This window comes from Sinocyclocheilus grahami, unplaced genomic scaffold (assembly GCF_001515645.1).
Source record: "Sinocyclocheilus grahami isolate Dianchi unplaced genomic scaffold, SAMN03320097.WGS_v1.1 scaffold339.1, whole genome shotgun sequence".
Taxonomy (NCBI): domain Eukaryota; kingdom Metazoa; phylum Chordata; class Actinopteri; order Cypriniformes; family Cyprinidae; genus Sinocyclocheilus; species Sinocyclocheilus grahami.
Genome location: NW_015505518.1, coordinates 63671 through 89826, shown reverse-complemented (window position 1 = coordinate 89826; position 26156 = coordinate 63671). Strand labels below are relative to the sequence as shown.

Below are 26156 nucleotides of genomic sequence, written 5' to 3'. Positions count from 1 at the left end.
ATATATATATATATATATATATATATATATATGTGTGTGTCGTTTCCATTCAGCGCTTCACTCAACTATGATGACATCTGCTTCTAAGAAACCCAGATAATGTCAAAAGGGTCCAGATGAGGGGCTTCTTGATGCCAAAATAATAATGAATAAAAAATGGCCTACAAATGTGTGGTTACACAGGATAACATAAAACACATACGAAAACCAAAATTTGGCTGATTAAAAAAACTTTAGAATTCAGTTAATTGTAGTTGTGTATGTGTGCCGCTTTGTGCTGAAATTAAAACTCAAACTTCACATAAAAGACTAGACTATTTAAGACCTTTATGTTGTGGAGCATTCATTTATTTTATTATGGGTTTCATTTGGAATTGTATATTGACTTTTTATTAGGCTATATTATTAACAGTACTGGCACCTTTATTTTTATTTATGGCAAGGCAAGTTTATTTGTATAGCACATTTCATACACAATGGTAATTCAAAGTGCTTTACATAAAAGAAAAGAAAAAAATAATCACAACAATAAAACAAGGAATTTAAAAAACGTTGAAAATGATTAAAAAATGTATTTAAGAGGTTTAAAATGAATTTAAAACGGTTAAGAATAGAAAATGATTATACATAAAATATAGTGCAATCAGTTCGGACATCGCACAGTGCTCATTCAATAAATGCACAGCTAAACAGATGAGTTTTGAGTTATAAACTCAAAGTTTATTCGAGTTTATATCACGCAATTCTGACTTTATTTCTCAGAATTGCGAGTTTATATCACGCAATTCTGACTTTATTTCTCAGAATTGCAAATTTATATCTCGCAATTGCGAGTTTATATCACGCAATTCTGAATGTGTATGTGTGCCGCTTTGTGCTGAAATTAAAACTCAAACTTCACGTAAAAGACTAGACTATTTAAGACCTTTATGTTGTGGAGCATTCATTTATTTTATTATGGGTGATTATTATGGGTACATTTGGAATTGTATATTGACTTTTTATTACGGCGCCCGCTAGTGGGGCTGAAGGAGGCTTATTTCCTTGCTCTGTCTGCTCACCGGTTATCATCACTTCCAAGACTGTGAAACTAAAATGCACTGACAACACAGAAATGATAAAAGTTGTAAAAATAATAGAGGACTGTCAATGCAAAACAAAAGAAGGACAACATTCACATCAAAACGGTCCCGTGCTGGTTGACCCAAGCATTCATCAGTACCCTCAAAAGCGATAAAATAATAATTAATGATGACTTTTATTGCCTATTATTTTGCTCTAGTCAGTGTGCATGCAGTGGGTGAATACAGGAACTATCATAGCTAGAACAAAATGTAAATAAAATTAAAAGCGAACTGTTTGTGTGTGAAGTGCCTCTGCTACATTGTTGTTTCTGGTTGCTGTTGAATAGTAAATATTTGATGTAAAAATATCTTTACATCGGCTGTGCATGTCATAAACCGTTGTATCTGAGCACTGGAGATTCAAAAACTATAACCTGAACAGGAGTTCATATAAAAAGGAAAAAAAAAAGAAAGAAGTGTAAACATTTCAGGGGAACAAATACAGCTGTTAGCTCGGACAGATATAGTGCTATAAAGGTAGCTAATAAAAATGATTTAACATAACGTAATATATTCAGTTCAATATTGAAACAATATTTAAATAGTAATGCATTACTTGTATGTGCTTTATGAAAATCATCATCAATAACTTACTAACATGCCCGTTTTAACATCTTCAATGCTTCTATTTTTAATGAAAAATATTGATATATTCATAGTTTTGTCGTGTAGCCTGGTAAAAACACAATTTTCCTCTAAAGTATTGAAACAATATTTAAATAGTAATGCATTACTTGTATGTGCTTTATGAAAATCATCATCAATAACTTACTAACATGCCCGTTTTAACATCTTCAATGCTTCTATTTTTTTAATGAAAAATATTGATATATTCATAGTTTTGTCGTGTAGCCTGGTAAAAACACAATTTTCCTCTAAAACTACTGTGCGCATGCTATTTCAAACGACAAAACATATTCTCGCGATAACCTGGAAGTCTATGTGAGACTACGAGTCGGATATCCGGTCTCTTTTCGGTGGTGGACTCCGGGCGAGAAAGTCCTCCATAATGAAGGTAGGGTGACAGAAAAAGCTATTTTATAAGTTTTATATTTCACAATGTGCTGGAAATATCGAATGAGTTCCGCTTTACAGTCTCAAAACAATCCGATGAACTTCTGGTAATCGACTTGGACACAAACAGTTTGAGGGATGGAGGTTGATTTTGTTACGTTAGCAGCACAGCGGTGGAAGTGCGGCAACATGGCAGCGCCCGCAATAAACATGCAGTGAGCACATTAGAAAACTAGAAAATGCTTGCGAGCTACGGTTAATTAGTCAACTTAGTCGCCATTGTTGTAGCTGTAATTACAATGTGGGGACACGTTCTAGCAGACTGGTATTGAGTGTCGAGCTAGCATCCGCTGCTGTTGCATTAGCGCTTGTTTAGCTAGCAGAGACTAGAGGCTTTCGTTTCCCCCGAGGTTGTAAATCACAGTTATAACTACAGCACACAGCTTAATTATCTTGTCTTTTTGTTTTTTTACTTGTCCAATTAGCTCAATATCTCATTCCCCGCCACTGGCTGCCAAAAGCTGATAGAAGTCGATGATGAGCGCAAACTAAGGATCTTCTACGAGAAGCGCATGGCCACAGAGGTGGCAGCAGACTCTCTGGGTGATGAGTGGAAGGTAAGTAATTACAACTTGAATCATCCCTACTTTTATATGTGCGCATTTCCAGCCTTTTAATGTTTCATGTGAAGCAGAAAAGTCTGACACTTCAAGTCTTGATTACTCTGGTTCCCTTTGACCAGTGCCTTCAGTTTAAGACTGAAGATATTGAAATGCACTAAAGGATTTTTAAAATCTGAATGGATTTTAAACTCTAGGCATCATAGTCTTGCTAACTTTGAAAATGGTCACAGAAGAAAAGCTGGACATCACACGCTAAACCAGTGGTTCTCAATTCCAGTCCCCGCGACCCTCTGCTCTGCACATTTTGTATGTCTTATCACTTAAGACATTTGTTCTATTCGACCGTAAGCGCCTTGCGAAGTGGACGTTTTCACAGGATATTCCGCTATGATTCCAGTTCGAAGGGAGGGTATGTGTTCCATTCAAAGGGCATTAAAGTGTGAGATTTAAATTGTATTTATTTTTCAAAGGTATATTATGTCACACTTAGTAGTAAGTTTCTTCTGTGTGTGAAGACTCTGCAGGCCATGGCGGAGCGCAAATCCGTGAATGTTCTGAAGTGAAGTAAACTTTAACGGATTTCCCGTGCTCAGGGAGTAGGGAGCAATGAACACTGTGTAGGGACCCTGTCAATCGGAACACAGTTCATCTATGGAGCTCTCTTCTAACGAGCTGATTATCTGAATCAGGTGTGTTAAACTAGAGACATGCTAAATATACAGAGCGTGGGTCGTGAGGACTGGGATTGAGAACCACTGCACCAAATGACTGATCTCACACTTTCAAGTCATTCCAAATGCAACAAATTACTGCATTAACTTGACAAATGAAAACAATATTTTAAAATTGTCTGAAAATACCAAACATGCTTGGTAACTTCTAATTGGATGAAATCATAGTCTGAAGCTAAAAAAAATCTGTGCCGTTAATACACTATGCAGTTTACTGTGAAACGTCAACTTGGCTTGCCCCAAATCTGCAGACTTGCTTGAACTTCTTTAAACTAGCAATGATTCAATGACTGCAAATGTGTTGTGAAGTGTATTCAATCCTTAAAATCGACTCAAAATATCTAACGTGTTTGAAGTCCTCCAGTAGAGTGGGATCTCAGTCAAAAGCTGTCTAATGAGTTTTATTTATTTTTGTGGCACACTAGCAGTTCCTTTTTGGCTGATCAGTAGCTTAAAAGGAGGGACAGTGTGGTGCCAAAAGCAACAGTGGAGCTGCTATCCGGATAACAACCTGTTCATGTTATTAGTAACTAGTTGTATTGCATCGCTCTGTCAAACTTTCTGCAGTTTAGGTGCTTTATGCAAAGGTGTCCAAATTTCTTCAAATTGTTTTAATTGAAGCTTTTAGTCAAAGTTTACTTATTTCATGCTCTTTCTGTTAAATCTGGCTCAGACTTTCGTCCAGATTGTTCTGGAGAAATCCGGAGAAAAGTTGTGTGGTGTCCGGCCTTAAAATGACTCAAAATATCAAGCTTGTTTGATGTCCTCCGATTAAACGGAATCATAGTCCAAAGCTCTGTTCTCATTATACACTACATGATTTTCTGTGAAATCTCTTGACTGCCCAAAATCTGCAACTGCTTTTGACTTTAGGCAACTAGCACCGACTCCTCCAGAGTACAATTCGGGGCAAAAGGCGTGTAGTGTATTCCACATTTAAGTGGACTTGACAACTGCAATATTCACCATGCTGCACTTATAACTTAAAAACTTATTCAAACTGACATTAAAATTGGCACAACTGTGTTTATCTTGTAGGGCTATGTTGTGCGCATCAGCGGAGGCAATGACAAACAGGGCTTCCCCATGAAGCAGGGTGTGTTGACCCATGGACGTGTGCGTCTCCTCCTCAGCAAGGGTCACTCCTGTTACCGCCCTCGCCGTACTGGTGAGCGTAAACGCAAGTCTGTCCGCGGCTGCATCGTTGATGCCAACCTCAGCGTTCTCAACTTGGTCATTATCAGGAAGGGTGAGTATACTTAGAAGATTTTATTTAATTTGTGGTGTTATCCAGATTGTGGATCCACTTTGTATTAAAGGGATAGATGCCATATTAAATTTAACACAAATTAAAATTCCATCGAGCCTCTGTGACTGACTGACTTTTTGCAGAACACAAAATACGATATTTTGCAAAATGTTGGTTACCAAACAGGTTCCAGTCCCATTGGCACTTACTGTAAAAAAATTCAGAATTCCGAAACTGGGATGAGTAATGGCAGAATTTTCATTTTAAGAGCCATTTCATTAATGGTGCAAATGAACTTATGATTCATAGATGGCACACCAGCAGACCCTTTCTGGTTGGATGGTAACCTCAAAGGGGGGACAGTGTGGTGCCTACAGCAACAGTGGAGCTGCTAACGGATAACGACCTGATCATGTTCTTAGTGGCTGGTTGTACTGCATTGCTCTGCCAAAATTATTGCTTTGCATATTGTTTGTAAATGGGAGCAGGTACTCCAGGCAAGTGTGATGCGATAGAAACGGTCAAGCTGGTATCTTGAATGTCTACACCTTGAGTGGCCTGTTCCATAGCATCTGTCTGATAGACTTCTCCTTCAGGTGAGAAGGACATTCCTGGGCTGACTGATAGCACTGTCCCTCGCCGCCTGGGACCCAAGAGGGCTAGCAGGATCCGCAAGCTCTTCAACCTGTCCAAAGAGGATGATGTCAGGCAGTATGTGGTCAGGAGACCCCTCACTAAGGAAGGTATTACTGCTTATGCTCAGTATTTCTCATAATGTGAGTAAATATTGCGTCATGAGATTGAGCCTACTATCTTGACTTAAGCCACTATAGTTATGTTACTGCTTAAAGAGGCATATTTATTACTAATGTAAAAAAAATGCATGATTTGAATTTTTTTGCGGTACATCGCAGGCCCTTTTTGGCTGATCAGTAGCTTGGTCGGGGTACCAGCTGCAACAGTGGAGCTGCTAACCGGATAACAACCCCATTCATATGATGAGCGGCTGGTTGTCCTGAATTGCTCTGTCAAACTTTCTGCAGTGCATAGTTTACAGAACTGGAATAGGGTCTTATATGCATTAAAAGGTGTCCAAATTTATTTGTTAACTTTTTGTGATGCTGCACTTTCTATTTATAAATAACAGAAGCTAGAGGGAAAATGTTCTAGAGTGATGTTTGTTTGGAAATGCAGGCGTTTTAGATTTGTTGTACATAAATAGAGTCCCTAGCATGATTTCAAACCAGATCTTTAATATGGTGGTTATGTTCTGCTGTTTGTACTGTCACAAGTGGCTTCTCACCTTGTATTCAATATCACGTCAACTCGATTCGTTTGCCTGCAACTAGTTTATCTAGTTTATCTATAAACTATGGACCATAAGGGTTTTAAATGTATCCAGAGACTGACCAGGCTCTTTCTGACAGGTAAGAAACCCAGGACTAAGGCCCCTAAGATTCAGCGCCTGGTTACACCACGTGTGCTGCAGCACAAGCGCAGACGCGTTGCTCTCAAGAAGCAGCGCACACTGAAGAACAAGGAGGAGGCTGCAGAATACACCAAACTGCTGGCCAAGAGGATGAAGGTACATGGCTGCTGTTTTTGTTTAGTGAAGAGTCTAATTGATGGTGTCTTCCTACAATTTAACCTAGCTATGTGAATAAAGTTTTGGTGACTTCTGAAAAAGAAACGCCTCAATTGAATCTTTATTAATGAAAAAGCACACGTTGTGTTGTATGATGTAAAAGCTGAATATCAATGTTCTTTTTATAGGAGGCCAAGGAGAAACGTCAAGAAAAGGTTGCCAAGAGACGCCGTCTGTCCTCTCTGAGAGCCTCCACATCCAAGTCCGAGTCAAGCCAGAAGTGAGACCTCACAAATAAAACATGATTTTGTTTAACATTCTAAATGGTCTTTTTTTTATTACGCTGTTGTAAGGTAGTGCGTTTGTAATAAGTTGAATTTTGTTAGTCTCTTTGTTTTGGCCATTCTACAATTATTTTGCAACTGTAAGGTGAGACGTTAAGGTTTGTCAATCAAGATGACTTTGGTCAAGTGTACACCTTTCTAACCAGTAGTTTTAAATGAATCATAAGTCTCAATGGGTTTCATGTAAAGATTGTTAAAAAGTTCAGATCTAACCTAGATTACCAAAATGTCAAAAAAAGGGTAACTGGTTTCAAGCTCAAACACTAAGGAGAAACTTTTTGAATGTTCATGCATGGAGAACACTTTTTCTGGTCAGTAACTCCTGATATGTCCAAGACCCCTAAAATAGTCTTATACCTTTTCTGTTTTCGTTACAATGCCTGGCAGAGTAAACTAATTCTCCGTGTGACCAGAGGGGCGCTATGCGAGCATACTATGGAAGGCCATTTAACATTTAATCCTGTATGCTAACAACAGTATCTATTTTTGTTACTTGTAGCCTGTTCATTTATATATATATATATATACTAGCAGTCATAACCCTAGTATTGACACGTAGTTATTCAATGCATGGTTCTGTAGTCAGTGTTGGGAAGTAACTAGTTGTGTAACGGAATTATGTAATTTAATTACAAAATAAAAGTAACTAATCAGTTACAGTTACTGAGAAAGTGTAATTAAATTAGTTACTTGTGAAAATTAAGGATTAAAAAGGGGGGGGGTTACAACTGATTTTTTCCCCTCATACTGATTTAATTGATTTCTTTCATAAATTGCAGTGAGTGCTCTGAAAGATGAAACACCCAACATTTCAGGAGTTTGTAACATGCTTATTTGATAACTCTTATTTCCTATACACTCAGAAAAAAAAGGTACAAAAGCTGTCACTGGGGCAGTACATTTTCAAAAGGCACACTTTTTGTACCTTTTAGGTGCTAATATTTACACTTAAGGTCAGGGGTCACCAAACTTGATCCTGGAGGGCCGGTGTCCTGCAGAATTTAGCTCCAGCTTGGCTCAACACACCTGCCTGGAATTTTCAAGTATACCTAGTAAGACCTTGATTAGCTGCTTCAGGTGTGTTTGATTAGGGTTGGAGCTAAGCTCTGCAGGACACCGGCCCTCCAGGATCAAGTTTGGTGACCCCTGACCTTAAGTGTAAATATTAGCACCTAAAAGGTACAAAAAGTGTGCCTTTTGAAAAGGTACCGCCCCAGTGACCGCTTTTGTACCTTTTTTTCTTAGAGTCTGGGTTTATGTAAATGCTTTATTTTTTAAGATTAACTTTTTTTTTTTTCCAAAGGTATTGTTCGATTCCAGTGTTTCCTGTCATAGCTATTCAAAGATCAGATAAAAAAAAAAAAGCAGTATCATGGTTCTGAAACTATTTCTTGTTATGATTTTAAATCTGTATTTAACCTCAGAATGATCATAAAGTCTGATTTTGTGGTGGCTGTGCTTCAAATGGGACATTGGATGCCCATTTTCCACAAGTTGGTATCCTCCTGACTACCAACTATGGAGTTTAGTCCACTGTAGAGGACATTATGTTTTAGCGATTTCTCTCAGATGTTACCTCACAGTTTCTGGATATCCTGTACAGAGCACATTCAGGGCTTTTCAGAGATCCCAAATTATTGGATGTTTCATCATGACCACTCCCTTGGTCTTTAAAAATGGCTGACATTCATTTAGTGATCAAATGTAACACCCTTATGGAAATATGATATGTTGCAATTATCATTTAAATTGACTAATTGTCAAAATGTTTGTCATAAATCAACATCTCAGGGAAATGTTATGGGGTTTCAAATCAAAATATGACCTTCTGTTATGAAACGGGACATTCATTTCATACATGTCCACTGTAGAGGACACCAGGATTTAAAGCATGTTTATTACACATTTTGGGAGACAAATGAATAGAGAAAAAATTATATATCAATATTCCTATTAAATATGAGATATGAAAATCTTGCTAATTATTACTGCCATTATTGAACTTATTTTTCATTCTATGTTGCCACAAAAACAAATTAATATGCAAATTAGATAGTTTATAGCTATATTGTATATAATAAACTTGTTTATGGCCATTTTACACACATTTTGCATAAAGAAAATATCTTTCATAACATAGTTGAGAATTATCTTTATATAAAGTTTGGTATAAGCATTTTAAAATAGATTTTTGATTAAAACAAAAATCCCACTGTTTTTGCCTTTTCCTGTCTTTATTTTATTTTTTTAAACGGGACTTTTTAAAGTCCCGATGTCCTCTACAGAGGACCAGAGCATAACACGAATAAAATATTTAAAAAAAAAAATTATTTAAAAAAAAAAAATGTTATGCTCTAAACAATGTAATGACATGACAAAATACTAAAATCACAAATCTTTTTTTTTTCCTGGTAGTGAGGAGGGTATGATTCTTTAGGGTCTTCTTGAAATGGTCTCAGTGGTCGTTTAAAATAACACCCTTTTTACCTTGTCAAAAACAGCTCTGTTCACAGCGACTCATTTTGGTGCATATCTCTTTACATGATAAGCTCTGCTCACCCCGTCCCTCTCTTCTGTGGAAGAGCAAATAATCATAAAAAATATATAAAGTGTGAGACTTCCTACTTCTGTAGGTGCAGCTGGATCACAAACAATGGGTACTGATTCATCCTTGAGTTTTAACTTTTTAACAAAATCTGCCTTGAATTGTCCCTCATTCAGAAAGCAGTCTGGAGTAAAATGATTTGCGCAGACATAAACGAATTTGGCGCATTTCCATCAAAATCAAAAGCTAATCCTTTGCATCCCCAGTGGATCTGATGTCTTGAGAAAATTAGGACTCTTATATTCCTCTACATCTAACAACAAAACACCTGCATTGCTTACAAGACATTGTTGTCGCTACAGCTGTTCGAGCGCGGAGAAAATTACGCACTTTGTATAACTGGCTGAGGGTGGAAATATGCTAATATGGGACAGTATGCCAGCGGTCGTGGGAGGGGCCTGAGCAATATGACATAATTTTGGCTTGATAACTGTTTAGGTTTTTGGGGGATTAAACAAAGGAGTGAATGGATTTTTATCATTGTAGAGGGATTGTGTCTGCACTACCAAGACATATTTATATGCAAATGAAGATATTTTGCATGTAATGTCTCCTTTAAAGGGGTCATATGATGCGATTTCAAGTTTTCCTTTCTCTTTGGAGTGTTACAAGCTCTTGTTGCATAAAGAAGATCTGTAAAGTTGCAAAGACTAAAGTCTCAAATCCAAAGAGATATTCTTTATAAAAGTTAAGAGTCAGCCACACCTACCTAAAATTACTCGTTCTAACATGCCCCCACATATCTACATCACTATGTGGAAATATTAGCATAATGCCGCCCAAATGTGCACGCAAAGAAAGAACGCGTGGTTTCAGGAACAGCAGTCGTGTTGATGCAGCCATGTCAGCGAGACGCTGTGTTTCTGTGCAAAAGAAAAATCACTTTATTTGGCCTTCCGGAAGTAGATGCAATTAGGAATCATTTATTTACAACAGAACAGCACAACCCAGATGTTCGAATTTGTGCAACTGGGTCAGCTGGCCAATCAGAGCAGACTGTGCTTGTCAAACGTTTGAGAGAGGCGGGGCATAGAGGACCTACAATAATGTACAGTATTTGAAAAAGAATGTGTTTTTTGAACATTAAAGCATGTCAACATATTCTGTTACACCAAATACACAAAATAATGATCTTTAAAATAGCATTATATGACCCCTTTAAAATTTAGATATTATAATCTTAATTCAAGTGATGAAGGATTTTGAAAGTCTGACAGTAATCAGTGTTCAGTACTACTGTAAGGTTAACCTTGCCTGGTTTACATGCTTGAAAATGATTAACAGTTGAAAACATTAGAAATTTAGAAAAGTACTAACACTGTCTGTAGTTGAGATAGAAACATTTCTGACTAGACTAGAGTGTGAATTCCAGTTGTTTCTACAGTTTTACTAGTAATTTATAATAGATACTAGTGTTGGAGGTTCTATTGGGGTTTTTTTTTTTTTGATAGTGGAATTTAGCTAAAATTGAGTAATCTAAACCGCATATTCTTAAATTCTTTGGAAAGCAACAAGTAAGAGTATAAGTACTAACATATACTTGAGTAGATAATAGTCAAGTGCATTAACTAGTATGTAATGAATAGTTAAATAAATAGAAAAAGACAGTAGTCACTGCTGAAAGACGTAGTAGTAACTGAAAAATAAGTAGGCTGTTAGTAGCAGATATACATTCTCCCCTCTACCCACATGATAAATTGTTCCCTATTGACTGGTTAAGTACCGCTTGGATTGAAAATAGCTATGATCACCCCTGTACTTAAAAGACCTGGCCTTGACAACACAGTTCTAAGTAATTTCAGACCAATTTCTAACCTTCCTTTTTTATCTAAAGTCCTAGAAAAGGTGGTCGCCAAACAATTACAGACTCACTTGGATAAAAATAATCTGTATGAATCATTTCAGTCCGGATTTCGCCCTCTCCATAGTACAGAAACTGCCCTTCTAAGAGTAGTGAATGACCTCCTCCTTGCTTCTGATTCGGGTGCCCTCAGCCTTCTGGTTCTTTTAGACCTGAGTGTAGCTTTTGATACTGTTTGCCATTCTGTACTCCTATCTCGTTTGTCGGAGATTGGTATTACTGATACTGTCTTACAGTTGCTGGGTTCATATCTCTCAGACAGGCAACAGTTCCTTAGCATTAATAAATCCAAATCTCATTCTGTCACTTTCTCGTGGAGTGCCTCAAGGATCTGTCCTTGGTCCACTTTTATTCTTAATCTATATGCTTCCTCTGGGTCAGATCATCCGGCACCATGGTTTAAATTTCCACAGTTACGCTGATGATACGCAAATCTATTTTACCGTACAGCCCAATTATGTTTTCCCCCCTTCTTCTTTTACATCTTGCTTGCATGATCTCAAAGTATGGATGGCACAAAATGTATTAAAGTTAAATACTGAAAAAAATGAATCTCTGTTAGTTGGCCCTAGATCCCTTGTCTCCTCCCAACCTGACTACTCCATTAACATTGACGGAGTTATAGTCCATCCCTCCTCCACTATACACAGTCTTGGTATAATGTTTGATTCTAGTCTACGTTTTGAATCCCACATCAATCAGCTTGTCAAATGCAGTTTTTTTCACCTTTGTAATATTGTCCGCCTACGACCATCTTTAAAATTCAAAGATGCTGAAACTGTTGTTCATGCGTTTATTACGTCGCGTCTGGATTACTGTAACTCCTTGTTTTATGGCCTACCCAACAAAGTCCTTAGTCACTGGCAGTTTATCCAAAATTCAGCTGCTCGTGTTCTTACATTTACCAAAAAATATGCCCACATCACTCCGGTTTTACAGCAATTACATTAGCTCCCTGTCACCTATCGTATTCAGTTTTAAGGCCCGTCATGGGTTAGCACCTTCTTACCTTTCTGAATGAATTCTCCCCTATGTCCCTGCCCGTACTTTGAGATCGAGCTCTGAAAATTTGCTTGCAGTACCAAAATTCGCTTGGTATAATGTTTGATTCTAGTCTACGTTTTGAATCCCACATCAATCAGCTTGTCAAATGCAGTTTTTTTCACCTTTGTAATATTGTCCGCCTACGACCATCTTTAAAATTCAAAGATGCTGAAACTGTTGTTCATGCGTTTATTACGTCGCGTCTGGATTACTGTAACTCCTTGTTTTATGGCCTACCCAACAAAGTCCTTAGTCACTGGCAGTTTATCCAAAATTCAGCTGCTCGTGTTCTTACATTTACCAAAAAATCTGCCCACATCACTCCGGTTTTACAGTAATTACAATTGCTCCCTGTCACCTATTGTATTCAGTTTAAGAATCTTGTTTTCGTTTTCAATGCCAGTTATGGTTTAGCACCTTCTTACCTTTCTGAATTAATTCTCCCCTATGTCCCTGCCCGTGCTTTGAGATCGAGCTCTGAAAATTTGCTTGCAGTACCAAAATTCGAGCTATCTAGTGTGGGTGGTAGGGCTTTCTGCATTTCCGCTGCCAAGCTCTGGAATAAACTACCACAAGATCTCCGTGTTATCTCTTCACTCTAGACCTTTAGAACTGCTCTCAAAACTCACCTATTCACAATGTTTCTTAATTAATTGCTTGCCTTAATTTTCTGTTCTATGCTTTTGTAACTTATCTTGTATATTGCATATTTTTTTCACCTCTGTCTGCTGTTTGGCTGTTTATATGTTGTATACTATGTTATTTACCTTATGTAAAGTGTCCTTGGGTGTTTGAAAGGCGCTGTATAAATAAAACGTATTATTATTATGTTAATACGGCTTGCCATGCTGGGATGCGACACCTGTGTGCTCTGTATTCTAAATCGATTCTTCTGTATTCTATTGGAAAAATGGACAATTACTGTCGATTGCTAATAACCCAACGCTTTATTAAAGATGATGAGCGTCTGTACAGTTGCGTTCCTTTTAAATAATGATTGATTGAACCATATTAATTGTGGTGCTTATAATACATCAGCTTTATGGCTTTGATGCACCATCTGCACGGTCTCTCTGCACCTGATGGTAACGTTGCGGGGTTTTTTCCCCATTAATTTCTCCAGACTCGTCATTAATCCGCCCTCCCAAAAATCCGCAACAATTTGTGAGAGGTTTCCGTGATTTCAGACGTGTGAGCAATAAATACAACAGCACGTGTACTGGGCGGTCACGGCCACACGGTGTTCACGTGGCTGAGGACCAACACTAAGCATTGCTGGAGAATGTTGGCACATAATATCTAGACGCCGATTTCATCAACAACCTCGCAGCCATGGACCTTGAAGTGGAATCAGCAGAGTAAGTAAACCGTTATTCACTTCGAATCGAATGAATGGGATTCTGACACTGTATTTAATCGTCTTATGATTCCAGAAAAAAATCAAAATGCTTTATTATGGACGGATAAACTTAATGAAGCTTGTGACTTTGAGTAATTTTTGTAATAGCACTAACTGGATGGGATCGGGAATTAAACCCTGCAGTTAAATACTGATACAGTTTAGTTGATGTTTGTGTAAAGCTCCGGTGACAGCTCGTATTAACGGCGTCCGGCACTTTTTGCAGCGTGATTCGTCTGATCATGCAATATCTGAAGGAAAATAATTTGCACCGCACTCTGGCGATGCTTCAAGAGGAGACGGCAGTCTCGCTCCACACGGTCGACAGCATCGACAGCTTCATCTCCGATATCAACAACGGCCAGTGGGATATAGTGCTGCTAGCAATCCAGTATCTGAAGCTTCCTGACAAGCTGCTCATTGAGCTGTACGAACAGGTACATAAGTGAATAGCATGTCAATAGCAAATGGAATCTTCACGCAGACTCTTACTGATCAGTGTGTGTTCAAACTGCTTTCTTAAAGAACCGAGTGATGTCTGGTTGTATGTGTAGATTGTGCTGGAGTTGATTGAGTTGGGTGAGCTGGGAGCAGCCCGGTGTTTATTAAAGCAGACCGATCCCATGATCATGCTGAAGCACACTCAACCTGAGCGCTACTCGCACCTGGAGACCCTTCTCAGCAAGCCATACTTTGAATCACAAGAGGTAAATGTTTACAGTGTATCATTTAGTAACTGGATTAATGGGTTAGGTGAGATGTTTAGATATATATAAATGGCTGAGAAATTCTTATTGGTGATTTACACTCTAGTGCAGGGGTTGCCAGACCCTTTGGTCAAGTGAACCCCTCAAATGTAAAATATTTACTTGAATTATCCCCTTAGATTTTAAGTCATTATTTGAATAATTTGCCAGATGTAATCACATTCAGATCTTAAAATAGATTTGTGTGTGTGTGTGTGTGTGTGTGTGTGTGTTTTGTACAAAAGAAGCAAGTCAAAATTATTCAGGAAAATATGATTTTCTTATCAATGTGCTAAAAAGTTTTGTTGCAAAAATGAGTACACCCTCCTGAAAGTTACTAAATAAAATGAAACTAGTTCCAAAAAAATTAAGATATAATTATATTACAGTCGCAAAATACAATTACCTTGTAAAATAAAAAAAATAACATTTAATAAATATAAGCCTTATATATATATATATATATATATATATATATATATATATATATATATATATATATATATATTACACTGTAAGTCGCAATACTGATATTTATGGCTTAAATTCTTCATTTTCAAACATTTTAAACCTTCACACTTTTATTTGAACGGAATACCCGAATACTGTAAACTTTTCTATCAACAGAAATGTTTGAATGTGTAACTAAAACAACTGGAAATGTATCACACCAGAAGCCTCGCACATTCAGGTTACAAAAGGCATCACCCACTCTTAAAAATAAGGTGGAAATAAATAAGATATGTATGTTTGTGTAACAATGATTTATGCTTTTTTTTTGGTCTCGCCACTGGCCTACAGGCATATCCAGTGGACAGCAGTAAAGAGAAGCGCAGACTGGCTATTGCTCAAGCTTTTGCAGGAGAGGTCTGCTTGGTGCCACCTTCTCGTCTCATGGCTCTTCTGGGCCAGGTTTGCTACCTTTTATGTCTTTTTTGACCTAGCCTGTTGCATTCTGTATATCAGTTGTAGCTGTTGTATTGCATGCATCAAATATCCTTTGTTTTTATAGGGCCGTATATGTGAGGGCGCTTTATACAGGTTACAGGAAACCAAAGCACTACGTCAGTTTGGCTCATTAGCAATGCTAGTGAGTAAAAAAAAAACTACTACTTAAGCAGTGTTACCTGGCTTTTTCTTATTTGACTTTACATCCTCTACTTTTCCCACACTTTGTCTTTGAAGTCGTTGAAGTGGCAGCAGCACCAGGGTCTCTTACCTCCAGGTATGTCTTTGGAACTGTTCCGGGGAAAAGGTGCATTGAAGGACATGGAGGAAGAGCGCTTCCCTACACAGCTCAGTCGCCTCATAAAGGTACTGTAAACACAACAATGTGATCTCAGTCAGTTTAACTGTTCGAGAAATTATAAATGATTATTCTTACTGTTTGAAAAAGGTGGTGCAAATGTTTTAATATAATATAGAATATAAGAAATAAATAATGGATGCTATTCCCATCTGCATTATAAGGCATCTTATCTGAATATCCTACATGCCACAGGGCTCAGCATATGCACATTTAATTGCTTTTGTGACCTGAGGCTTTCATCTGTACCTTGCACTCTCTGTGTTCTACCATGCTTGCTTTAACACCACACTTTTGGATTAATATCAGCATACAATTTTTGGGAGGCTTATAGTGTCCCAAGGCAGGTGGGTATTGTCTAGGTAAGGGTTTTCAATTTGGGATCCAGGGAACCCCAAGGGATCTCAAAGGGGTGCTGGGACATCTGCAAAAAATGTGTAGAAAATGATTCAAATAAAATGATTAAAAACATTATCCATTTTTTTAGAGTGGTCAAAGTTAATGCATTAACTCAAAAACTGCTTTGTAACAATATTTATAGTTTAAAGTGCTTATTAAAATAATAATATATTTTTAATTGTTGTTTTTTGATTTTCTGTTTGTCCATGTGTGTACATGTATGATACAGTTTGGGCCAAAGTCCCATGTAGAGTGTGCGCGATTCTCTCCTGATGGACAGTACTTGATTACTGGATCTGTTGATGGTTTCATTGAAGTCTGGAACTTCACCACTGGTAAAATTCGGAAGGTGAGTATATACTGTCCATCAAATAAACTGTATTTCATATAAATGAGGAAAAATACTTGTTTTTATTTCTTTTTTCTTGAATAACAATTATGTAATAATTTGTATTATATTTCTATAATAATTATATAATATTTTTATTTATATATGCAGAACTGGTCAGAAGTTTAGAATAATTAAGATTTTTAATAGTCTCTTATGCTCACCAAGGCTGCATTTATTTGATCAAAAATACAGTAAAAACATTAATATTGTGAAATATTATTACAGTTTAAAATAACAGTTTTTTTATATACTTTAAAATATAATTGATTCCTGTGATGGCAGAGCTGAATTTTCAGCAGCCATTACTCAAGTCTTCAGTGTCAAATGATCCTTCAGAAATCATTCTAATATGCTAATTTCAGGATTATTTGATGAATAGACATTTTAATGAGCCACACTTATTTGAAATAGAAATCTTTTGTAACATTACAAATGTCCTTATTGTCACTTTTGATCAATTTAATGCATCTTTTTTTTAATCTTACGCCAAGCTTTTAAATGTTAGTGTATCACAGCTTCCTCAAAAATATTAATATCAACAAAGACTGTTTTCAACATTTGATGATGATAATAAATGTTTCTTGAGCATCAACTCGGCATTTTATAAAAATTATTTTTGAAGGATCACGTGACACGGAAGACTGGAGTAATGATGCTGAAAATTTAGCTTTGACATCACAGGAATAAATCACATTTTAAAATTTGACTGATTTTACTGTATTTTTGATCAAATAAATGCTGCCTTGGTGAGCATAAGAGACTTCTTTCAAAAACCTTAATTATTCCATACTTTTGACCAGTAGTGTATATTCTAACACTGATATAAAGAAAATCATCTTTGTTGAGTGAAACATTACTGGTCATATATACTGGAGCAGGTAGGGATTTGAAAGGTAGTAGAACTTGAACATACGTTCTTGATTTCTAGAAGTCAGAGACATTCTTACTCCTTATCACATAGAAAAACAAATGAATACTTTCTCGTTTTTTAGTATATTGGCAGAGTGAGTTGAAGAAAGATTTTGTTGTATGACTACAACACGCAGTTTGGGTTCAGTAAGATGTACAGTATATTTTAAAAGAAAATTAATACTTTTATTTGGCAAGGAGGCATTAAATTGTTCAAAAGTGACACTAAAGTCATTTAGAATGTTTCAAAAATGTATTTCAAATAAATTTCACAGCACAACTGGATTCAACTATTATAAATGTTACTGAACACTGGAGTAATGATGCTGAATATTCAGCTTTGCCATCACAAGAATAAATTACATTTTTACAAATATTTAAGTAGAAAACGGCTTTTTAAAATGTATTATTTCACAATAATTTTTTGGATCAAATAAATCAGCCTTGGTGAGCACTTCTTTCAAAAACATAAAAAAATCTCACCAACCCCTTGATGCTTTTCAGAGGTATTGTAAGAGTCCTCAATCTCAGGGGGCAGTAGCTCTGAAGGCAAATGTTAATTAAACCCTGTAAGCACTTATATATTTAGGCTTTTAATCACACAGCATCTGATTACAGTTGTGACTACACTCCTGCAATTATAACATGAAGAACAGTAGAGTAACTGATCTCTTGGATTTCTTTGATCTACTGATCTATTGATCGATTATTATTAATTAAAAATAATCCCTGTTTCGATGTGATCGCGATTCAGTATTTCATGGCACAGAGAGCTAAAAATGATGATTTATCATCTTCACTGAATAATGATGTTCCCAATTAGACCTCATTGCACACCATCAGTTCAGTTGAATGGATTTGACTTATCTCTGTTCAGTTTGTTGTGTGATGAGATGTATCATTTTGTTATTCCAGGTTTGGAGGATTCTGAACGGGACGTGTCTGAATAGAATAGAACGAGCCCACAGCAAAGCAGTCACCTGTGTCTGCTTCAACAAGGACAGCAGTCAACTATTAAGTGGCTCCTTTGACCAGACCATCAGGTGCAACATATATTACAAATCTGACTCTGCACTGTTTCACTCCTTATTATTTCATAATTGGTGTTCACCTTTAGATTGTGTTCTGAAGATGGATCTGTTATCTAACTCCTGTCATGATTTGAGTGGCTCTCATTTGACAGGCATTCCAAGTGGCGGATTCACAAAAAAATTCAGCAAAAGAATCACACCATGCATGACCATGACTAATCATGGTTTACATTATTGATTTCTGGTGTAACTTATCTTTCAAATAATCTTGCAAATAATCTTTCACACTCCTAGTATTAATATTTATCATATGAAGCTGGTGTTAAGTTGTAATTACAACAATTAATTAAAAACAACCCCAAAAAATCATTAAACAATGGGGATTTCAAACAAGTTGGATGTTATACTACCATTAAAGGGGTCATATGATGTTGCTAAAAAACAACAAGCCCTACTCTACACTGCCCAGTGTAGCCACATGTGATGACGCCGGGCTGGACTTCGCTTCGTCCACGGTGAAAGCCGATCCGGTGATCCACAGCGCAAGGTTGTTGTATTTCCTCAGCAACCAGCACGGATCAACTCCAGGCATGATGAAGCAGATATCGTCCTCTTTTGGAAGGCCAAACAAAGTAGTTTCGCTTTCACAATGAAACACACAGCGCCTTCACGAAATGGCGCAGCGGCAACAACAATACTGCAGCGAGAATAAAAGTTCTTTCTTTGCGTGAACATTTGGGCGGTGTTATGCAAATCTTCCCACATCGTGATGTAGACATGTGGGGGTGTGTTAGAACGAGCCGTTTTAGGTAGGCATTAACAATTTACAAGAAATGTTTAAAAGGTTTTTGACAGGAACACTAAATTAGTTAAAGGATTTTCAGCACAGCTCAAGGGTTAAATAAATAGTTCACCCAAAAATGAACATTCTGTCACCATTTACTCACCCTCAAGTTTTTTTCCAAGCTATTTTTTTTCATACTATGGAAGTCAGTGGCTACCGTCAACTGTTGGGTTACCAACATTTTTCAAAATATCTCCATTTGTGTTCAACAGAAGAACGAAACTCATACAGGTTTAGAACAACTTGAGAGTGAGTAAATGATGACAGAATTTTCATTTCGGTTCAACTATACCTGCAAGAACAATCTTAAGAAGAAAGATAAGCACATTCCTAAAAAGTTCTCAAGTTTTTCTTTTAAGTAAGAAAATAGCAGTTAAGAAGAATTTTATTCTTAAGAATATTTTGTGAATCTCGCCACAAATTTTGCAGGTGCATTACCCAGATTTGTTGTTAATATTTAAGCTAATTGCTTTGATTTTCTTGGATGGAAAAGTGACAGAAGGTAGAAAGCCATGTAATGGATCTCACAATAGGAGCATATTTTATGCACAAGAAACAAGATGATCAGTTGCTATGCAATAACGAGTCCAGTAGGAACTGTAGGCTACCTTAGTGGAATGTTTTGCCATGGATACTTTGTAGACAGAAAAGGCGAGGGAGGAGGAGGAAATCTAAAGTCGTGGTCTGGGTGTTAAATATCATTAGGAATATTCCGTCACATGCCCAGACTCAGCATCTCTCCCTCTCTCGCAGACCAGACTGCAGTACTTCTACTTCTAGGCTCTCATGGTGCATGTGGGTGGAAAGAAGCAGGATTGGCCACGTGCTTGAGAGAAGCAGCACGCACAGATAATGGGTTTCTGTTCCTTGCTCAGCTACCCAAACAGCAGCGGACTGAGGCAGATGTTTTGTCATTCCAGCTCCTTAGCTGGATAGGGACCGGGAGGGGCGGTGAAGTGGCAAGCTGCTCTGCTATTGGCCACTTATTGATAAATACTAGCCCCTCCCCTTTTGCAATGGATTGGATTTATGCTCTCAGTAGTGTGTGAGACACGTGATTGCCAGCTTGGCTTTAAAGATGATATATAAAAGGTTACCTTTCTTGTTTGTTTATGTCATTGGTCGTCTTTGGAGCATGTATGTGTTTGGAAATCTTTGTATGAAATGAGTACATTTGAGGGGTTTGGCAAGTGCACATTACAAATGGCAGTATAGATGTATTTCAGTTAACATGCTGTATTTTTGTTTTGTTCTCTGTTGTAGACAGAGAGATGAGTTAGACAAAATTGAAACGAATCAAGGTCTAGGTGTTAAGAGTCGTCAGGAATATTCCATCACATGCCCAGAGCGAAAGTCTCTCTCTCTCTCTCTCTCTCTCTCAGTCCTGACTGCAGTAGTTCTGCGGCTGGGCGGTAGTGCTAGACTCTCATGGTGCATGTGGGTGGAATTTCATGTGCATGAGAGGACAATATTCTTTCAGTAAAGATGGTAGAATCACGTTGAAATTTGCAGAGAAAGGTTTTGTTTTTTTTGCTGTCTTCTCCTAGTATGACATTGATGCATGGTTTTTGTATTCTCTTAGATCTTTGACGATAATGATTGATTGATTGACATAATATTGCTTTTTGTTTGATAGTATTGTGCTTTTTTATTGTGCCTTGCTTGGTTTTTGTTTAGGTTCGTTTTGTTTGGTTTATAGCTCCTTTGGTCAAGCTTTACTTTTTAAAGACATGTTGGATTTGTGAATTGTGAATTTGAGACAGTCACATTGTAAAATGCAGACAAAAGTTGTGTTGTTTTACTCGCCCCATGCCATATTTTATTTTGTTTTTTTTGTGTGTGAGTGTGTGTGTATTTTGCTTTTTTGTTTTGGGGGTCACTCTTTTGCTCAGGCTTCCCTTATAAAGAAATAAGTTGAATCTGTGAAAATGATCAAATCACCTTGTACATGTTGCAGACAAAAGCTGTTGTTCTGCATTATGACCTTCATGTATGATTTTTAGAATGAAAATTCTCTTTGTCGAAGTCTCTTTGATGATTCATGACATTCATGACTCCTTTGCTAAAGCGTCACTTTTTTTAAAGAATGTATTTGAATTTGTCAATTGTGGTTCATTTCTAACTCTTGGATTTCTTTGATCAGGCTTCATGGTTTGAAATCAGGAAAGATGCTGAAGGAGTTTAGAGGCCATACGGCTCATATAAATGACGTCATCTTCTCACACGAGGGCCAGCATGTCATTAGCGCGTCAGCAGATGGCACAGTAAAGGTAAGTGTTCATACTGTGGCGAACAACACGCAATAGCCTATGCATATTTCCATTTATTTGTGTGGATTTTCCTTGCTTAATTGTCTTTTTTCAGGTCTGGAGCATGAAGACAATGGATTGCACTCACACAATAAAAACCCCTGACATTCCTGATGGTACAGACATCACTGTTAACAGCGTTGTGCTTGTCCCAAAGACTCCTGAGCACTTTGTGGTGTGCAATAGGACCAACACGGTGGTTGTTACGAACATTCATGGCCAGGTGAGAACAAAAATGAACCAGCATATACTGAGCAAGATACTTCTGCATCCTCCTCATTATTATTTTAAAAAGACTCTTACACTAGAGTGAAACCTACAGTAACTGGTTTTCATATTCGGCATAAATGGCACAAAATAACACCATTAATGAATCAGAAACCTTGACTAAAGGCTGGATGTTGAGCAGACGTTTAAAAAGCAACAAACTTCCAATGCAGTTTGTGAGGTTTGCTAAAAATAGCTACTTACTTATTATCCTGACCGTCTGATGGCTTATAAGGCGTACCCTATTCAGCCGTCTCACCCACTCTTTTCTTGACATATTTGATGACTCGCTCTTGCATGCTTTTTGGTACTCTCTGAAGCGTGCCTTTACCCATTTGCATTGCACTTTCACTCTCACTCTCACTCTCTTGCCCCCCTCTCTTTTCCCTCCCAGGTGATGAGGAGTTTCTGTTCAGGCGTACGAGAGGGGGCAGACTTTGTTTGCTGCACGTTGTCTCCACGTGGAGAGTGGATTTATTGTGTGGGAGAAGACTATGTGCTGTACTGCTTCAGCACCATCACTGGCAAACTAGAGAGAACCCTCACGGTACCATCCGCCCTCACAGCACATGCTGTATATCCACAAGATCTGTTTTAGTCTGGTGAAGTGTGATAGGTTCACAGCTGAAGTTGTCTTCTCGGTATTCCAGAACAATTGGTATTTATAATCAAAACACTGGCTGTACCTCTAATTAGGACTAGTTGGAGATATATATCAAAACTGAATTGGATATAAAATGAACTCTGCTTTAAATTAAGCAAGTGTTTGTGTGTGCATCCTCCACAGGTACATGAAAAAGACGTGGTTGGCATAACTCACCACCCCCATCAGAATCTCATCGCCACATACAGCGAGGATGGCCTGCTCAAGCTCTGGAAGCCTTGAGTCTTGTCTTTCATAATAATATGGACTCTGTACACATTTTTTTAGTTTTATGTTCAGGATTTGTGGTATTCCTGCACACACACATATGTCTCTGCCTTTATACGCCTGCTATGACATTGGTCTTCCATTCAAAGCGCTCAAAAAGATTCATGTTCCTGTTGAACATTAGCATCATACCTTGAGATGAAGGGACCTCTTTGACATCTGAAATTAACTACATCCAATTCTGTAATACTAACGTTCCTCTGAAGTCTCTAGTGGAAAACAAGAAATACTGCATGGATGTACTGGTCTTTTACTATTATTATTATTAAGGGCTTTGTAGTATTGTCTGTGATAATATCTGCATGAAGATTTAGCCCGATCGACATTAGTGTGGTAAATGTACTGGTTTTCTTTCCAGACCATTCTTTGACGTCTTATATGTGAATGTATGTATTTTCTTTGATCATTTTGGCCAAAGACAAATAGTGTGTACTTGCTCATAATGTGACATCGCACAAGTCTTGGACTCAATGAGGACATATTCACATATTTGTACTTGTGTACATTTAGAATTCATATGGTACAATATTGTGTTGATTATAATGGTTTGGTGTGTTTTAACACTCAACCAAGCACATCTACTTGTACTGCATGCAGGTGAACATATTATGCAGTTACTGCAATACTGTATGAAGTAATCAGTATGGTTTGTATTCTGATTATTACAGATTATTTTTTAATCAAGGGTATTCACAATTTTTGTTGAATATTGGTATAACACTGCTTTACAGTGCAAGTCTCTGAGTATCTTACAGTGTTGGTAAATTGCTGCGGTTTAATAAAAATTCAAGCATGAATAATTAATGACAAACTTTTTCAAGAAGATTTGTCATTAAGATGCATCATTAACTGGTTAGATGTGTGCTTGATATTTGCAGTAGATCTCTAATAAAGCTGTAGAGACATCTTCATATACAAGATGTACATCATGATTTTTTTAATCAAACAGGAGGAAGGTTAATATTGGCATAATTAGCCAAACATTCAATTCCCCCAGACCCCAAAAATACAATTACATTTACAAAAAAAAATGAATAACATTGTGACATTTATTTTATAAATAGAACTACAAATGGCAGAATGGCAGTTATTGGTCATAATATCAAAATTTTTCAATAAATCTTCAGTCAACACAGATAATCAAATATAAGACTTATCTGCTTGCAAAACCGAAAATAATACCAACCAATTAAGAAGCCAACTAATATCACTCTCTACAAAATAAGGCTTTTAAGAAATGCATCACAGTCTGCCATCATTTTGAACAAGATGTTCCTCTTCTTTAGAAATACCACAATTTCAAATGTATTATAAACTTAATTAACCCTCTTATTAGTTTAAAATGTTCTAGAAAAACATTTAGGAATAAACTGGCACAAAGCAAATTTCCAACAACATCAAGATCAAACATGTCTTGCATGTAAACCACAATTAACTGGCAATAAACAAAACACCACAAAGATTGTAATGTTTTCTCAAACTGATTATGTAAATTTGATTTTCAAAGTAAATACATTTTAGAGATGAAATTTTCTGGGATTATGGCACAACCAACTTGACCTGAATGTCCCATTTCCACTGTAACTGCTACACACATTTCCATAGACTCTCCCTTCAATTGAAGGTCTATGGCACCAGTCTCACAACTCATTTTAAAAATCCCCCAAGTTTATTTCACAAATTATTTGCTCAAAATTTTGGATGAGGAGTTTCTTCCAAACAATGACACAAGAGGTCGGCACTAAGAAGTCTTATTCTAGGCACAGAACTAGTTGAGAGGTAAATAACTTTTCCCTCTTGGTCCTCTTCCTTGTGTTCCAGCAGAGGTGGCATTTGTTGTGGAAGGGAGTGTAAGGGAACAGGAATCTCTACGAGGTTTGGCACTGGACACCTCCAGATGGGTTAAAGTCTTCCTCCTCTATATAATGGTAATGGTGGCGTTCATGGGTCAGATCACAGTCTTCAAGGTCAGCGTATATATAGAGGTCATCATCCATGCCGTCAGGCTCAATATTTGCCTGTTTTTCAGGTAAGTACCTTTCTAATTCCTTCAGTTTATTTAATGGGAGGAAGTTCTCTTCAGGGAAGACAACCTTAAGAAGAAAATTAGCACAATCAGTTTATGTAAATTAATATTGTTAGTGAGAAGGAGCAAAAAAAAAAAAAAGGCAAAAAAATGTAGCTAATAATAAAAATGTCTCAGCCTTTAAAGTACAGTGGGTAGAGAAATTAATCATCCCCTATAAAAGAATCACATGTTGTTGCTTTGCAGCCTGAAATGAAGACGGACACGGTTTGTGTTTTATCCAGCTGTATTTACTCACTGCAACTTATAACATCCAAGTAAAAGATATAAAACCAACATGTCAGAAAAAAATAAAAAAAACAGAAACACTAAGTTGGAAAAAGGATCACCCCCTTGTGTCGGTATTTTGTTGAACCACCTTTTGCTTTAATCACAGCCTTAAGTCTGTTGGGATCTGTCTCTGTCTCTACTAATGTAGCAATATTTGCCCACTCTTCTTTGCAAAACTGCTCAAGTTCAGTTAAATTTGATGGTGACCGTTTGTGGACTGCAGTCTTCAAGTCATTCCACAGATTTTCAATGGAGTTTAAGTCTGGGCTCTGACTAGGCCATGCATTCAACCACTGTGTGTCAGTTTTGCTGTGTGCTTTGGGTCATTGTCATGTTGGAAGGTAAGGGTGTATTCACACCTGTCTTGTTTGGTTCGATTGAATCGAAACTCAAGTTTGTTTCCCACCTTGGTGCAGATCTTTTGGGCAGGTGTGAATACAGCAATCGCACTCGGGTGCAGACCAAACAACCGCACCGAGACCCAGCTGAAGAGGTTGTCTCGGTCCGGTTCCAAACGAACTCTGGTATGCTTGAGAATTTCTGTTCAATGAATGGATTGCCTTAGCACACATGTGGTTTTGTTTACAATTTCTGGTTCACCTGCAAAAAGGGCAGTGTGAAAGCGAACCACACCAAAAAATGTATTTGGTCCGGACCAAAGCAAGTGAACTAGCAGACTTTCCTGGTGTGAATACACGCTAAACCTTCTTCCCATTGACAACTTTCTGGCCTCTCACTCTCTTGCCCCCCTCTCTTTTCCCTCCCAGGTGATGAGGAGTTTCTGTTCAGGCGTACGAGAGGGGGCAGACTTTGTTTGCTGCACGTTGTCTCCACGTGGAGAGTGGATTTATTGTGTGGGAGAAGACTATGTGCTGTACTGCTTCAGCACCATCACTGGCAAACTAGAGAGAACCCTCACGGTACCATCCGCCCTCACAGCACATGCTGTATATCCACAAGATCTGTTTTAGTCTGGTGAAGTGTGATAGGTTCACAGCTGAAGTTGTCTTCTCGGTATTCCAGAACAATTGGTATTTATAATCAAAACACTGGCTGTACCTCTAATTAGGACTAGTTGGAGATATATA

General features: G+C 37.5%; 1 protein-coding gene and 1 pseudogene across 1 annotated transcript; both read left to right on the top strand.

Annotated features, from left to right (window-relative positions):
- The first annotated feature begins 2045 nt into the window (after positions 1-2045).
- LOC107603014 (40S ribosomal protein S6-like) lies at positions 2046-6650 on the top strand. Its single transcript, XM_016295676.1, has 6 exons — positions 2046-2139; positions 2624-2755; positions 4531-4741; positions 5338-5484; positions 6169-6326; positions 6515-6650. Exons 1-6 carry the CDS (start codon positions 2134-2136, stop codon positions 6608-6610), a joined length of 750 nt encoding a protein of 249 aa, XP_016151162.1. The 5' UTR covers positions 2046-2133; the 3' UTR covers positions 6611-6650.
- Positions 6651-12813: 6163 nt separating this feature from the next.
- Positions 12814-23684, top strand: LOC107603015 (WD40 repeat-containing protein SMU1-like; annotated as a pseudogene).
- Positions 23685-26156: the final 2472 nt, after the last annotated feature.